Raw genomic sequence first — 16,095 nt, 5'->3', positions numbered from 1 at the left:
TTTCTCCAGTGTAGTCACTACAGACAATGTAACCTTGAACAGAGATGAGGTACACTAATTCTGAAAGCATTGCGTCTAAGCTAGTGATACATGCCACATTAGAAATATCAGTTTTACATTTAATTTTACTGGAATGACCATAGTTATTTGTAAAACAGACAAATAATACTTGCTCAACATATGAGGGTGGATACCAGTACTCTGCGCAACAATTAAGGCTGAGATAGATACACATACAGAGCTGATGCCTGTCACCCTGTTATCAACTCTTGCAACAATACTAAGCTTCACAACACTAACATTTTTCCTATATAGTCACAAAACTCTGATTTCATTTTGTGAGAAGCTAGAACTGTGTCTTTAGTAGAGGAAAATAAGGTATTGAAGAAAAATCCAGTAATATTTTCAAAATTCAGCAGATCAAATAAAAACATTCTTAACTGATTATTATATCCATCTATATATAACTATTTCACAGGTGTTTGGTCATAATACCCTGTTTGTAAAAGTCCAGAGCACACTGCACAGATTCTCCAGGTTTCTTGTCCACCTTTCCTCTCCTTGCCCATTCCAGCACACACAACACCACAATTCTGTACATACTATATACACATAGGCCTAGAAACATTCAGCACAAGCTGAACGTTAAAAGCTCCTAAAACTTCTTAGTGACTTCCATGAAAATGCACAGAGTTGCTGAACAGAACAGAAAACTTGACTGTCTGACCCCAGAAGTACCAGTAAGCAATTCTTGCACCGGAGAACAAACAACTTCTGCCAAAAAAACAGTTGGAATATATTTACAATAGCTATTTACTTTTCATTAACACATGCTCTTCCGAATTACATAGAAGACAAACATCAAAGCTTTTATAATGAAAATCTTAGGAAACCTAACTACAGATACAAAAGCGAAAGGCTTGCCTGTCATAGCCCTACAATTACTACATTTACCATGTTACATTAATTACTACACCCTTGGTTTATATAAGCTGTATATACACAATATTATAAATCTGTTAAAAAAACAGAGTTGAAGTGTAAAGATAAGGAAGCATGAGTCCTTTGGAAATGATCTAAACTTTGTATTAAGAATATAAACATATTTAGCTTGTAAACTTTCAGGTTTTCCAGCCTCAAATGAAGTACCTAAAGATATAAATAGGGTAACCAGGACTCAATAGTCTCCCAAAGACCACTACTGCAACACGATTAGCAAGCAACAATAATCTTGTACCAAAAATTGAACATGTATTTCTGAGTTCAGAATTCCTGCTCCTAAATTAGTTTCCATGTTTCACCTGTACTTACACACAGATGGTGTGTAAGTGGCTCAAATAACCCTAAGATTTGTGAAAGAACTCTTAACTCAGCTATTGTCTGAATATTAAGCATTTTGGTTACTTAGAAATGTGCACCGGCAGTCTTAACTGTATGTTTATATCATGTTTTATGTTGTAACACATACGAAATATTATGTTCAATTCTGAGCCCCACATTACCAAAAGGTTATTGACAAACTGGAGGGAGTTCAGAGAAAATCAACATAATTTCTCAGAAGGCAGGAAGGACTTATTTATGAGGAAAGATTAAACAAGCTAAATATTTACAGTTTGGCTCAGTAATGAATGAGGAGGTAGGGGACATGAGAACAGCCTAGAGATATCTGAAGGGTGTAAACACTGAGGAGGGAGAGTGAACGTGTTATACAAGGATGTAAATAGAAATAATGGGATAAAACTAAACAAGGAAAACTTAGGCTGAATATCAGAGAGCATTCCTGGACAGCAAGCTATCTTGGCCCACAGCGCAGTTTCTTAAGTGAAGCAATAGAAGCCCATTGCTTGGAACAACAAACAAGACTAGACAAAACACTGGAAAATTTGCCATATGGAATAACCTTGCTCCGCTGAGGAGAAACATTACCTCATAAAAGCTAGTCTTTTCTAAGTTTAACTCCAGTGAAAGCAGTAATATTTTACAAGTCGTTGAAAATGTAATATAAAAAAAAATAGATATCAAGAGCTTAATCAGAAAAAAAAGAATCCAACTAAGAACGTTCCTTAACCATGAGCAACTTAAATTCAGTTTATGTAATACTTTGACCAAATCATGCTTCCGCAACTCTTTGAAAAGGCAAAACACATGTGGGCTGCAAAGAGTTAACGGCGCTGGACTGTATTCTCCCCAGCAGAGGTCACTCCAAGTTAACAAATAACAGGGAAATTTAACAGCATGGATTCAGACTTCAGGAAAGACGATGAATAGAAAGGGGACATCCTCCTTCCCTCAGTCCTAGCACTGGTTTGGATGCGAAGCTCCCAGAAAACAGCGTGTCCTGCAATCAGTCACAGGTAGATGCCAGAAGTTTTGGATCTACATAGCACATAATGTTCAATTTGCACAACATTCAAAATTTGTTTTCTAAGAGGCCCTCATGAAGTGGGTAAATATCACCTATTTACAGCTGGATTATGAAACATTCAGAATCAATGTGCACATGCACAAGTAAAGCCTAGGCTAGGTCATGTTTGGAATTGAAACCACAACACTTTCCACTGAGAAGTGTAGATTACATTAGTTAAGTATTTACTATGTGAGGACTGTGACACAGGCAGACTGACAAGCTTCCATAAACACAGAGGAAGGAAAATAAAATGGGAGTTTATCTTTTGTTGTTGTTGTTGTTTGTATATACTTGTTTTAAAAAGAATGTTTGCTAACTTAAAACAGAGCTTAAAACACAACCAAAGCCAACAGGGGAGCGCTACAAAAAGAATAGTCTGTGTCCGTACATGTTTTTTTCTTTTTGACCCATACAAAAGTCTACAAATTCATATTTGAGAACTATCCCTTAAAAATTCTGGGAACTGGCAAGTAAAAACCTTACTGTTCCGGGTGCCATCACCCCTAATAAAACTTCTGTCATCTTCATAGTTGATTCTGATGCAAGAATTAACCATGCACTGTGCCACTGCCAGAGGAAGCTGTCCCAGTGCCAAAGGAAATAAAAGTAACCAGCACATACAGCAAACATATTTGCGAACTACAAGGGAGCAAATATGCGTAAGCAGAGCTGAAGAGTCATGTTTTGACTAGGCTGTTTTAAAAGGCTGCTCATGGGTCCCTTTAAGGTCCAACACTTAAAGTGCGTACAGGCATTCGAGCAAAATGTAAGAACTGATAGAGCATACTTTTAATATTTCATCCAATGAAAACAGAAGTGAACTCATGTTTAAGTATTCCCTGGAACATACTGAACCCTGGCTGCATGATGCATGGATAATTCTCCAGGACTATGCCTGTACTGGAGGCCAAGGGACGCTTTCCAGCCCCCAGCTCAGGGCATGCTCTCCAGCTCTCCCAGCTCCACTGCACAAGCCGTCCCAGGTGCGTACAGTCCCCTAGCCCCTGCCACAAGCTCCTCATCTGCCAGCAAATGAAATACAGGCACAAAATACGGAAGGGAGCCACAGTAAACACCACAGTCTCAACACCCGGGGAACAAGGGCCTGCAGGACAAGCTGTCTAGCCTAAGTGACTTGGGATTTTTGTATGGAAGGGGTAGGCTCTAGAGTAGAAAAACTCTTAAGGGATGTATCAGTTAACTCACTAAACCATTGGTTTACTGACAGACAGCTAGCTATCCAATATGCTAGAAATGGCACAGGGGATTCCCTAGTGTTATTAACCTTAATATTCAATTTTAAAATCTATTAATACTCAAAAGAGTTTTTCTGACCTGCCCAGGAGCAGACTGCTGTTCCTCATATTCCATGCTTGTCTATGTTTTCTTTGACACAAAAATTAATTAAATGTCACTGTTTTAAAAGCTATTAGTACAGACAGTGGATTTTTATTTTTTTAAACAAAATAGAGACTAACAATAAAGTAAAGATCCTAAATAAGATGCACAAAGTCTTACCTGCTTCCTTGCACAAGGCTGCTAAGTCCGCACCCACATAACCATGTGCACTATCAGCCAGTTGTGCCAACTCCGTGGCTGTGAGCGAATGGGGAACTTTCTTGAGAAGCTTTTGGAGTATGTCCAGACGATCCTGGGCATTAGGAATCCCAATTTCTACCTCTTTATCAAAACGCCCAGGTCTGCGCAGTGCTGCATCCAGTGCATGAGGACGATTAGTGGCCCCAAGTACCAAGAGCTGCCCTTCGCTGCCTTCCTGAAGGCATCAAACAATGCAAAATATTAATTTTAAAATACAATTAAATGTCACACAGCTTATAAACATACTTCTTCCTTACTCTTCCCAGCTATTACAGACACTAAAATCCTGTTGCTAGCTCTAAAGGAACAAAGCAAACTTTTCAGAATATATACCCCACGAGTGATCGCATCCAACCTATCCCTAATCACAATTTAGCAATGCTATAGGCTGCACGCACATACAAATAACACAAGAGAAACTTTACTCCAAGACGCCCTCATCCCAGTGTCTCCCACTTTAATCCCAAGAACTTGCTTTCCCGTATCAGGAAAGTAAGCACCAAGGAAAGAAAAAGAAGCGTTTAAGCTAAAAGGCAGCATTGGCACAAGAACAAATAGGTATCAGCAGACCTTGAATAAACAAAGTTGGGAAACACATCATTTAAGGTATCAAAACCAGCAGAGACAGGAGGTTATAAAGCTTCCTGTAGGTTCAGTAGGAGAAGCAAGGTCAAAAATCCTAACCAATTTCCTCAAGCTCTGCTTTTTCACATTTAGAGTGAGGCAAAATCAGCTAGGAGGTCTCTTGCAGTGCCATTCTTTTTTTGTGAATGAAGCACTTTCTCCAGAAAGAATATCCATCAGCCTTTGCCATCAGAAAATATGTTCTGCCCATGAACAACTCCAGACTGGGCAACTGAAATTATTATGCAGGAAAATAATAAGAAACTTGCAGATTACATAAACAGAGATACTAATTTTCATGCTGTGGACAGATTTCTTTCATCTTTCCTGCTAATAAGCATAAAATAATAGATGAGAGATTGGCAAACTTCATGGGCTTAGTCCATAATGTACTCAAGTCAATTAAATTTACTGTTTCTTCAGTAGGCTTTTGTTTATGTCCTAAATATTACTATGGCAATCTTGAAATAGCTGTTGTTGCCTTTAATAATGCAGCCTACATATCACCAGAAGTATTTTGATGACTTTGATTTCAGAGCGATTCAAAATACCTGGCTTGTTCAATGATGGGCTATCACTAAAATTTCAGTTTTATCTCCAAAATTACAAGAGTGGGAGAAAGCAAAGGGAAGACAGTGAATGGAAGAAAACTTGCTTTTCTTTAATCTCACAGTTATCAGGAGACATTCCCCTCCTATGTCTTCTGCTTATCATCCAATAAAGCATTAGATTACTATATGAAGTCTCACCTAAGCCTATTTTCTTTTCTCCCAAATGACACATCTAAAATTGGCTGCATTATAGAAGCTAAACTTCTTTTTTCAGCTAGTCCCCATACACATTAATTGTCTCAATACAGTCTACTTACTGAGCCAATGCCATCCATTAACGTCAGCAATGAAGCAACAACTCTCCTTTCAACTTCATTCTGAGCCCCTTCTCTCTTTGGACAGAGTGCATCCAACTCATCAATAAATATAATGGAGGGGCGACTGGGGGGAAAAAAAAAGTTAAGGTGTTCAGGAAGATTTAAAACACCAAGGCAGAGAACTGCAAAGCTGTTTATGGAAAACATCCAGTTCCTACAAAAATTAACAAGTGTCCCATTCCCTTAAGCAACTGAAAGCTTGATCCTTGAATATGATGTTACTCAAACAGATAACTAAAATGACTATATATATTAGACAATTAATACCTTTAAGATGACCTACCAATCTACTTTTCTATAACTCTCTACCAGAGATTCACCACTGAATATACCGATTTCATGAGTAATAAGAGAGCATTTTATTTGCTACTTCTATAAACACAGTATGCAATAGTCTTTTGTTAATATATTATGAACACCAATCATCTGGAAGTTTAAAGTCTGCCTTAACCAAGTCTAATAAATTTGGGCAGAATGCCACCCTAATCCAGAGGCATGCTATATCCAGTACCAACACTAGCTCATTTAGAGCTGGCTTCCATGTCTCAGCACAGTACTACATTGGTCTCCAAAGATAAAACCAGACAGAAAAACTTGGATCCAGGTGAAACTCTGGCTCATGCTTCCATCTGTTGAAATAAGGTACAATGCTCTAACGATAAGATCGAGCGAATTGGCACCATCTGTAACAGTCCCTTAAAAAGGGTAGTGTCCAAAAGCACTTAATAGGCATACTAGAATTTCACTGCTTTCCTTCTAGCTAAGCACTATATAAACAAATTTATTTCCTTTTAAACAACCACTGCAGGAAAAAATTACAATTCAAAGATTCTTGCAAATGTTTTTCTTTTAAGAACATTGACGCTGGAACCAATACCGCAAATAAGTGAACACGAATAAAATTATCCAAAAGAACGTACCGCAGAGAAGCTTCAGCAAATATCTGACGTAATTTTGATTCAGACTCCCCATAAAACCTACAATAATTAAAATATTTTAATAAAATACATTTTTTGGTCTTTTCCAGGCAACTTGGAAAATTACTGCTCGTGTGTTCCAAAAAGCCATAGCGCACCCTTTTAAAGTCCTGAAGTGTATGCAAATCTACAATAATCTTTATTTCCACAAGGATGAGAAATTACGGTAAAATGAAGCACAGAAAAAGATATAACCATCTTGTAACTAGAAGAAAGATTAAAGGGAAAAGCTTCTCTCTTCTGTGTTAGAAACAATTTTATCTGTACTTTTAAAGAACAAAAAAAAATTAGTTCCCTGGAGACATTAGTCTGCGCAGTGTCATCTTAATTTCATATATGCTTTAAGAAGTCACTCTTCTCGTTGCAGAACTAACACACAATCGCACATGCAGTTTTAGTCCCCTCTTTAATTTAGTCCATGCCTTACAGAAATTTCTTGGCCAAATCCAGTAAACCTCTTTTATTACAAGAAGAAACATAAGCCCTACTTGAGAGAACCCTTTCCCATTTGTTTTTGACTTTCTTGGGCAGATAGCCCATAGCCAATTCTACATCTACATTTACCCACAATGGAGAGATGCCAGGGCAGATTTTGGGCTAATACGGTTATAGAATTAATGAAAATAAATTGCGTGGACTTACTTGCTTATTATTTCAGGACCATTAATAACGGTAACATGAGCGCCAACCTCATTTGCAATGGCTTTGGCAATCATAGTCTTCCCGGTACCTGGAGGGCCATATAACAGCACTCCTCTAGGAGGAGGGATTCCTTTAAACAAGCACATGCACACAAACAGAGAAGAAAGTTATTTGTGGTAAATGCCGGACTGAACAACCTGCACTTGCACATTTCACTGTCCCAGTTATTACCGATTATAACTTGACCTCAGCATTAACTTCTTTAACAGACATATCATTTTGATAAAATTGTAGGCTTTCAGTGGGAAGAGCACACTTATATGGGACATACATCTACATTTTTTAAAGTCCAAATGATTCTGTTTAAAAAGCAACTATTTAATCGTTATATTTTTCAGGAGTTCAACATTATAATTCTCCCTATGCGTTGTGGTGTTTGTTTGGGCTGAGTACCTAATACTTACATCAAAAGGATGAATTTGCCTCTTTAATGGCAAATGTTAAGAGCCAAAACAGACAGAAACATTCAGGCACAGAACATAAGGGACACTAGAAGAACAATGTACCACTGTGTACAGCTAAAACTGGACAGAAACTACAGGTAACCGCATGAAGTAATATTATGATCCCAGGTAAAGAGCCAAAAAAAAAGCTTCAGACCAGCCAAGCCAAACTAAATGGGCACAAAGCTGAAAAGAGAAGGTTAAAATTTAGAAAGCAAAAAGAAGAGACAAACGTTTGACAAAGGACTGATCCAGGCACAAAACACATTGCTGAAATACGACCAAAGAAGAAACATCAGTTGGGTACTGCAATACCAGACAAGGAATGATGCTTGAAGGGCAGGTCACATCCCAGAGGTGACAAAGAACAATACAGCTGGCGTGGACAGAAAGGCTGAATCTTAGGAACTAATATACTCAAAAAGAAAAAAAATTAGCTGCTAACTGACAGAGGATAGGAGTGTCTTTATGGACAGGTTACTTCACAACAGTCCATTAAAGCATGTGCTGCTCCCTCGTGTGGCGTTTCTGGTACTGGCAAGAAATAGAACTGCTGAACCAAAGGTCTCACCTCAGCTGACAGCCTCCCTCCCCCTAAGACAAGGACTCTCCGCATTTGGATGGTTACTAACGGTTTGTAACTAGTGAAGAAACATCATCATCTTTCATGTAATTAGTAGATAATCTGATCAAGCACTTTTGGGACTAAGTATGAAGAACACTGATGCTGAAGCAAACTTTATGCTAGCACAAAACCATGCGGTGATGCTGAGGCTGGAGGTCAGCGAATTGAGCTGGACCACACGCGGATGAAGACACCTCACACCATCCCACTGACACCTGCTGATCACGCACAAGCAACGCACATCGAAAGAGCTACCTGTGTCTTATGGAAGCTGCCCCAGTGATCACTGAAATCACCTCCTCTCTAAAGCGTGTGCATGGGAAGACGTAAGGCAGAGAAATAAAAAGCCTCAAAGACATGATATTAAAGAAATATTTATAGGCAAGAGCCCTGTCTCACAGTGATGCACACCTAGACAAGTACAATGAGCAGACATGCCTGCTTATGTACATATCGATTTGTGATAAATACACAGTACAGTTTTATCTTTGTCACAAAAATCCTCTAAGTTCATATATATGTTAGATATAACTATATATGGCAACAGTAATCGTGTTAGTTTCTCCACCCTGTAATTCCATACTAAACACACCGAGCAGTCTGAGTAAACAGCCTCAAGCACTTCCTTAAAGTTTTGCAGAAACCCTACAACACACAGGGATAAAAGCAGCAGAAGAATTAATCTGCGTTTTTCTCAACTTAAAAAAATACATTTAGTTGACTCTACCAAAACAAATTAAAGTCTTACGACGACATACACATCTGCACCTCTCAAATACCCAAGTATAGAAGTCTTTCCTATTTGCTATAAATTCTGCTTATGCATACCTGAATTTTCTTAGACACACATATTTCTTTCCTACTCAATTATTTTTCACGCAAGCCAATCATAACATTCTCATAATATCCATACAGTATAATTATAAAACAGTTTGACATTGTTTGGACACACAAGTATACCAGATCGGTGTTACATAAAATTCAGTGCATATTCCTGGAATAACTTGGGTTTTAAAAAAACAACCAAAACAAACCACAAACAAAATACCAAACGAGCCATGTTCAAGAAAAAAAACTAGTACCAAATGAAGAAAGCAAATTCGTAGGCATCATACCGTAACTCTTGAACAGTTCAGCTTGCTTCAAGGGCAGTTCAACTGTTTCTCTAATAGTTTTGAGCTGGCTGCTTAAACCTCCAATCATATCATAGGTGACTCGGGATTCACAATCAACATCTTCTGCTACATTGGTCCTCGTTTCAATAAAATTGATTCTAGTTCTTGAAGAAATGAAATAAAAACTGTCTGTACAGCTTATTGCTCCAGTTTTGCCAGTTAGTGGGAGTCCCTCACCGCCTCCTTTCCCAGCCAACTCCAAATCATCGGTGAGGTCTGTACCATCTCCCTTGCTGTAGGTTTTATCTCCTTGACCAGAGTCTTGACCACTGGCTGCCACAGCAGAACTGGGTGTAACTGGTGAACCTGGATCCATCGGTTTGCTTGGTGTGCTCATGGATGCAACCTCTGGACTACCGTCAATGTCCATCTTGCCGAGCTGTAAAGACAAATCTAACACGCTTGTCTCCAAATCAGATCTTTCAAGGTCTGGCTCATGCATGTCACCAGAAATGGCACTGTCCTGTACAGTCAGCTCTGCACCATCAGTTCCTTTCACTTTCATCACCACAATGTTACAAGGTTTGCCATAGAAAGTGAAAGCCAAGAAGTTTCCTGGTAAAACTATTTTCCCATCTATGAGAAGGTTAAAAAAAGAAAAAAAAGACAAAGAAGAAGAAATTTCAATCTACTTTGGCAGCAAGAACATTCAGACATTCTTGTATTAGAATCATTCTTTATCAGGAAGCCTAAAGAGTGCTATAAATTAACATAACAAAAGGTAGTTTGGCAATTTCAAGATAATTTCAGGTAATTTAAATGATCCTTTTGTACACAAGCAGATTGAACTGGATAAACATTTGTCAGTATCATATGTAATCTCTCATACTAAACCCATCATTAATTTGAGCATTTTAAATTTCGTACACCATACAAAGGGAGATTATGGCATTAGTATTGTAAGAAGTAAAAATATTGTATTTGCTGTGTGCCCTACAGGTTCACAGTATTTCATGTTTAGCCCACCTTCTTTGAGAGCCTCGGCCTAAAAAAGGTAAGGTTTTAGCCTTTGATTATGAAACGTGATCTGAATGCACCATACAGGCACAAAAACCACACAGGCAAAAATGTAAACAAGATTTACTATTTCCAGCCAAACTCATGAATTTGGAATGCAGTTCATGTTTCCTGCTTCTTAGCGTAGCAATACTGTTATTAATTTCTAAACCAGAAGATTCCCTTTGAGTAGAACTATTTGTAGTGAGTGCTTTGAGTAGCACTACCGTGAATAACTTACCTTGCTTTTTTGCCTGCCTTACACATATCCACCACCCAATGAAGAGCAATTTTGCTTATTTAGCACCAACATTAAAAAAAAAAAAAGATTCAGAGTATGGGATTTCATGTCAATACTGATCCCTTATCTAGTTGTTAATGCATAGTATTGCACTCTTTTCTTCATAATGCAAGTAAACTCTGAAATGCATCACAATATCAGCCAGAAGGCCAGCAATGATTGCTAAACAACCATAACGTCAACCAGTGATATGTATAATGGACAGAGGGAAGGGAATCACGATTAATGCCAATTAGATATTTACAGCATGGCAAAATTATTTAGTCCAAAGAAGGCAGATCCCTAGAAGTGTGAGCAGAATAACATCCTCTGTTTTGCCATAAGCCCTTGATTAAGAACGTAAGAGGAAACTGTTTGCTTTTCTATCCAAAACTTGATGATCTACTACAAAAATTAAACAGTCAGAAGAGAAGCAACAAAACTTGTACCTAGGTTTCTCAGTAGACAGACAGACATTTCCTCAGCATTAATGGTGGCATCTTTGTCCCTGTGGTAGGAAGAGAAAAAACAAACTGTTCTTCCAAGCAGTAACTAGTTCTAAACCAAAACAGAGTCCACACCACTAAGGCACCAGGATGATGAATACCACCTATTTTACAGTATATGATTTAACCCCACAAACAGAAAAGAGCGATGAGCACTTTTCAGTCTTCAGATCCTATCATCTTAACTCTGAAGGTATTAGACACATTGTAACAAAACAAGAGTATATATTTAATTTTGGGTTATTTTTTTCCCCACAGAAAATGCTGCAATAAACAACATCATAAGTTATATTTATCATTTCTTAAAGACTACAAACACGGAATGCATGCTTCTCATCTCACCAGGCAGAATGGCCATTGCTACATTTACTGAATTGGAAAAAATTACAGATAAGGTAGGTCTCTTCCAGCCCTGCAAACACACATACACGTCTTCTATTGATTGAACTAGTGCCTTGAGCACTTGCAAAACTGCGCATGTCTTAAGCACTGCACATTCACTATCAAAACAGTACAAGTTTTCCCCACAATGCATTTTCTAGTCTTTTCTTTAATTGAGTTTAACTGACTCAGCGGATAAGCCTTAAGCCACTTCCCTCACCAGCTCCAGACAGAGCCATAGCATTTTCTCAAACACTAACTCATCACTGAGATTTAACATACGACTGAACACATATGCTCTTAGCCCAAAGCAAATGAAAGGTAAAAGGTGTCTTATGCAAATGTCTTTCTCTGGTGTTCATATTAAAACGTTTTACATCACATTTACAACTCACTGAGAGAACAAACATTAACAATCCCTGCTCCTCAGATACACTGCAACATACAAGGCTGTGGTGATTCAATCATTTTTCAGTGATGGTTTATACATACAATCTTTTTCCTGTTTCATTTGCCACTTTACCTTTTATTAAAGCGCATTAAGCCCTTTTATTTTAATTCCTTAGGATTTACCCCCCTCTGCCAATCTGTACAAGCCTCACACATTAGCCCTTCTGTTTCCAGAACAAAATAAAGGTTTCACTACATCCACTTTGCAGATGAATGCCCACAACCTTTCTAAGTACTTACACCTGTATGATGAAAAGCGTTACACCAAGGGCTGAACAGCAGCAGCACCAAAGGCATTTAAACCAGATACAGCTGCTGCAAATAAAAGTGTGATCAATGGAGGGAGCTCTAAACCTAGAAATAAAAACCCGTTTCTCAATTCTGATACAGAAAGCAACTTGAAGGAAAGAGGGGTATTATGCTAATTTAGAGGAGAGCTCTCAAAATATCATAGCCGTTCCTGACAAGTAAATACATACTCAATTACATTGCTGGGGTCCGAGGTGGGGGACTGATTTTTTAACTGGAAGAAAAAGCTAAATTATGCATGCAAGCAACTCCCCAGAGGTATTAATTTGCAGAGAATGAACTACACCTGTACTGTCTAGAAACCTAGGCAGTTCTCAAATAGGATTTCCATTTATTCTTTTAATAACTTATATTCTTACATGATAGGACAGCACTATGGTTTGTAGTAAATTAACAGGCTTAAACCAGACCAATTACTGTTTTCATGTTTTCTCTCCTAGAGTAATTCTAGAAAAACAGTCATTCACATGACTTTTAATCTGATGGTACATACATGGAACAATCCTCAGAGCCTGACTCCTGACCGGCTGAGAGGGAAAACTCTGGCTGTGGAACAGTTTCAAAAAAAAAATTACAGTAATCGTAAGTATTTCAGAAATTAAATGCAATCCCTCTGACCTCATCCTTAGGTGGATTTCAGTAAAAGTCAAAGCTTTAAAGAAAGAATGCATTGCATATGAACATAGGGAAATATAAATAGATTAGGTCTAATTATTTAATTTAACATGGGGTTGGTTTTTTAATGAAATGAGTGTTTTCAACCACCTCTATAACCAAACAGTATGCTATAATAATAAAACTTCCTATAGGATTAAATTAGCCACAACAAAAAACCGTTAAGATACCATTTTTTTCATTTTCTGGTGAGAAGAGAGGCATGGAGGGCAAAGCAAGCTGACACCAGGAAGTCAGCAGACAACGCGCAGCCAAGTTAACCAGTAAAACTATGATTAAAGCTAAACTGATATTACTGACAAAAAGCAAAATTGCCTCACCAACTTTTTTGAGAGTCAGTATGCTGGAAAACAGCATCTCCCCTTTAAAATGGATGACAATGCCATGCTTGAAGGCAGAGGTTTAACAGGGAAGTGAAGTTAATTTATAAAAATTAAAGTGTTGGGACACTTTCAAAAGTAACTGTAAAATAACTCTGTTTAGGAAATAACTATAATCAGATTCTCCATCAACCCAAATGCTGACTCTGTGGAATGTTATGAAAATTACAAATATGGGAAGTAATTCAGCAGATCAGTAAACCACTAATTTCTCAAAGCATTCACAATTTCAAGACAACTCTGACTTGCACCTTTTGTTCCCTTGTTCGGGTCAATTTCAATTAAAAAACAAAACATACCTCTGAGAGTTTCCAATCCTAAAAAAATATTCCAGTAAATAAAAGCGGAGCACAAAACCACACATATACAAGGGTGAAGTTTTGAAGGGAAGTGGTTAAAAAAAAAAAAAAAAAATCACTTCACTGTCCCCAGCTTGTCAGCCAGTAGTTCACTCAACTGCAACAGGACTTTCCAACAAGAGCTTCTCAGATAGCAGTTTGCAGTATACTTCCTAATGACAACAGCAGCAATACGGGCTCCTTCTAACCTGACATCAACTACACACAGAGATCATCCTCATCCTTTACAAGCGACTTAGAAGTTTAAAGAATCTGCCTTGATCATGCAGTTACACACCTTTGCCTAATGCAAATGCAACACAGGCAGCTTGACCTCTGCTTCAGGTGCTGGACTATCATTACTACTCATTAACATAAAACAAAGAATCTTTAATTAAGACTAACGAGCTTAGTGTCATCATATTCTCCACAACAGCACCACTCCTCAGTTGAGATTTTGTACAACAGCTGAGCTGCTCCACTGCCCACAGAGGAGGTAGCAGCAGTTAGCCACCAGCTACTAAACTTTAGTCTTAATCCTACAAATATCTGCACATGTTTGCCTTTGTGTGGGTACTAATTCCATCAAAGCAAGAGAGAAAAATAGCATCTTCTAGGAGGTAAGAGAATCTGCAGTGCAAAGCAGACACTTCATGGTATATCACTAGGTTATAACAAGCTCCATACCTCAACTTCACATCGACTTCCTCTGCCTGGATAACTGCACCGGTCACAGGCTGCACAGTGACAGCATCACCTGGGTTTACTTTCAGGTTCTTCTGTGTGGTTTCACTCAGCCCAACTTTCCCACCTGGAAAGCCTGTGGTAGGCCAAGCAGTACAGACCTAGGAAGAGTTTCAAAGCAAACAACTGTCAGTTGAGATTTCCCCCCCTTCTATTTTCCAGTCCTTGAGTTAAAGTAAGCCATGTTTTGTTGTGAAAAACATGGGCTGAGGGGGAAGAAGGATTAGGTTAAAACCTGGTGCCACAGAGTACGATACAAGGAGCACTGAGTTCTTACAATACGATCTCAGACACTTTTCAAGAAAGAAGGGGTTACATTTTGCCTACAAAGGAGATTAAAAAATTCCACTGGGTCCCTACACGTTCTGCAGATGACACAAAAGCATACACTGTCCTGACTAGGAAATGCTACACATCAAAGAAGAAAGAAAAGCAAAGGGCTATACTCTTCCTTTGCTATTAAGACACATGTGTGTGCATATATAATACATATATTCACACACATGACTTACAAATTTCTTGAAAAAATCAGCAGCATGGATTTTTTTCTCAGTACTGAGAATAAAGACGTAACTACCGTGTAGAAAACATGGAAAAGCACATTCGCTATCTTTCTCAACGCATGACCCATTTTGGTCCATACTGAATACAACAGAAACACACGGAAAGCACAGAAAAGCGCTTGTAGGAACAGTGAAGAGTCTCACCTCCTGCCGCCCATCAGCAGAGGTAAGCAAGACCGGGCGACCTATGCATATGTTTGCGGACTTCATGCTGCTCAGCGACAGCTGGGCCAGGGCTCTTCGCAACATTTTTGGAACTTTGTCATCACCTAACGTTTTCAGGAGAAAAGAAACACGTCATTTTTTCCCTACCGATCGGACGAAATCGGTATTTCTGGCCCTCCCCAGTCAGTACAACTAACAAAACCCTTCTGATCCCTCGTGAAGCGCAGCGCCCAGCCGTGAGGGAAACGCGGGGACCCTTTTGGGGGGAAACCGTGCTAAAACGGGGCACTGTTTCTGACAGGCCTGAAAACACCCCCGGTTACGTGCTGCTGCTTGCTGACTTTTCCACCCCGTTCTAGCTACCAGCGGGGCCCTTCTGCGGCGGTCACCGCTCTTCGACGCTGCAAGAAAAGGCAAATTTCACGGGGTCTCAGCCGACCTTACCTGAGAGATCCCCGCCCCGCCCTGAGGGGACGGGGCAGCCCCTCGCGCCCGGGCCGGCTGAGGGAGAGCGGGGAGGGCTGTTCTTACAGCAGCTCGTTTTTAAACGAGCCGCCCTCAGCCCGCCGAGCCGCGACAGGCGTGAGCCCGGCCCCGCCGCCCGCACCCCCGTACCTGCTTCCACCGCCTCGGCGACACCCAGCGCCAGCAGCCCGCCCTCCGCGGGGACGGGGAGCGGGGCGGCCCGCGGCGAGCTGCCGCCGCCTCCTCCTCCTCCCGGGGCCGACCGCCCCTTACTCTTCCTCCTGGAGGAGGCGGCCATGCTTTCCCCGCCGGCTGCCGCCGAGCGGTTCCGGGAGCAGAGGCCGGCACCGCCCCGGGGAGCGG

The 16,095-nt window shown here is 39.7% G+C and overlaps 2 protein-coding genes across 2 annotated transcripts in view; one reads left to right on the top strand and one right to left on the bottom strand.

Annotated features, from left to right (window-relative positions):
• Positions 1-16,030, bottom strand: part of SPATA5 (spermatogenesis associated 5) — a 203,453-nt gene extending 187,423 nt beyond the window's left edge. The window contains exons 1-9 of the mRNA XM_010575615.1: positions 15,883-16,030; positions 15,247-15,371; positions 14,483-14,640; positions 11,206-11,264; positions 9,421-10,056; positions 7,178-7,307; positions 6,479-6,535; positions 5,499-5,622; positions 3,926-4,181 (exon numbers count right to left, since the gene is read on the bottom strand). Of these exons, the coding sequence (XP_010573917.1) occupies positions 3,926-4,181; positions 5,499-5,622; positions 6,479-6,535; positions 7,178-7,307; positions 9,421-10,056; positions 11,206-11,264; positions 14,483-14,640; positions 15,247-15,371; positions 15,883-16,030 (1,693 nt within the window). The remainder of the gene's footprint in view (positions 1-3,925; positions 4,182-5,498; positions 5,623-6,478; positions 6,536-7,177; positions 7,308-9,420; positions 10,057-11,205; positions 11,265-14,482; positions 14,641-15,246; positions 15,372-15,882) is intronic.
• Positions 16,029-16,095, top strand: part of NUDT6 (nudix (nucleoside diphosphate linked moiety X)-type motif 6) — a 13,077-nt gene continuing 13,010 nt past the window's right edge. Inside the window, exon 1 of the mRNA XM_010575614.1 lies at positions 16,029-16,076. Coding sequence (XP_010573916.1) covers positions 16,029-16,076 — 48 coding nt within the window. The remainder of the gene's footprint in view (positions 16,077-16,095) is intronic.

Source organism: Haliaeetus leucocephalus, unplaced genomic scaffold, assembly GCF_000737465.1.
Source record: "Haliaeetus leucocephalus isolate CR32 unplaced genomic scaffold, Haliaeetus_leucocephalus-4.0 Scaffold484, whole genome shotgun sequence".
In the NCBI taxonomy this organism is placed as follows: Eukaryota; Metazoa; Chordata; class Aves; order Accipitriformes; family Accipitridae; genus Haliaeetus; species Haliaeetus leucocephalus.
This window is presented reverse-complemented; position numbering and strand designations above follow the sequence as displayed.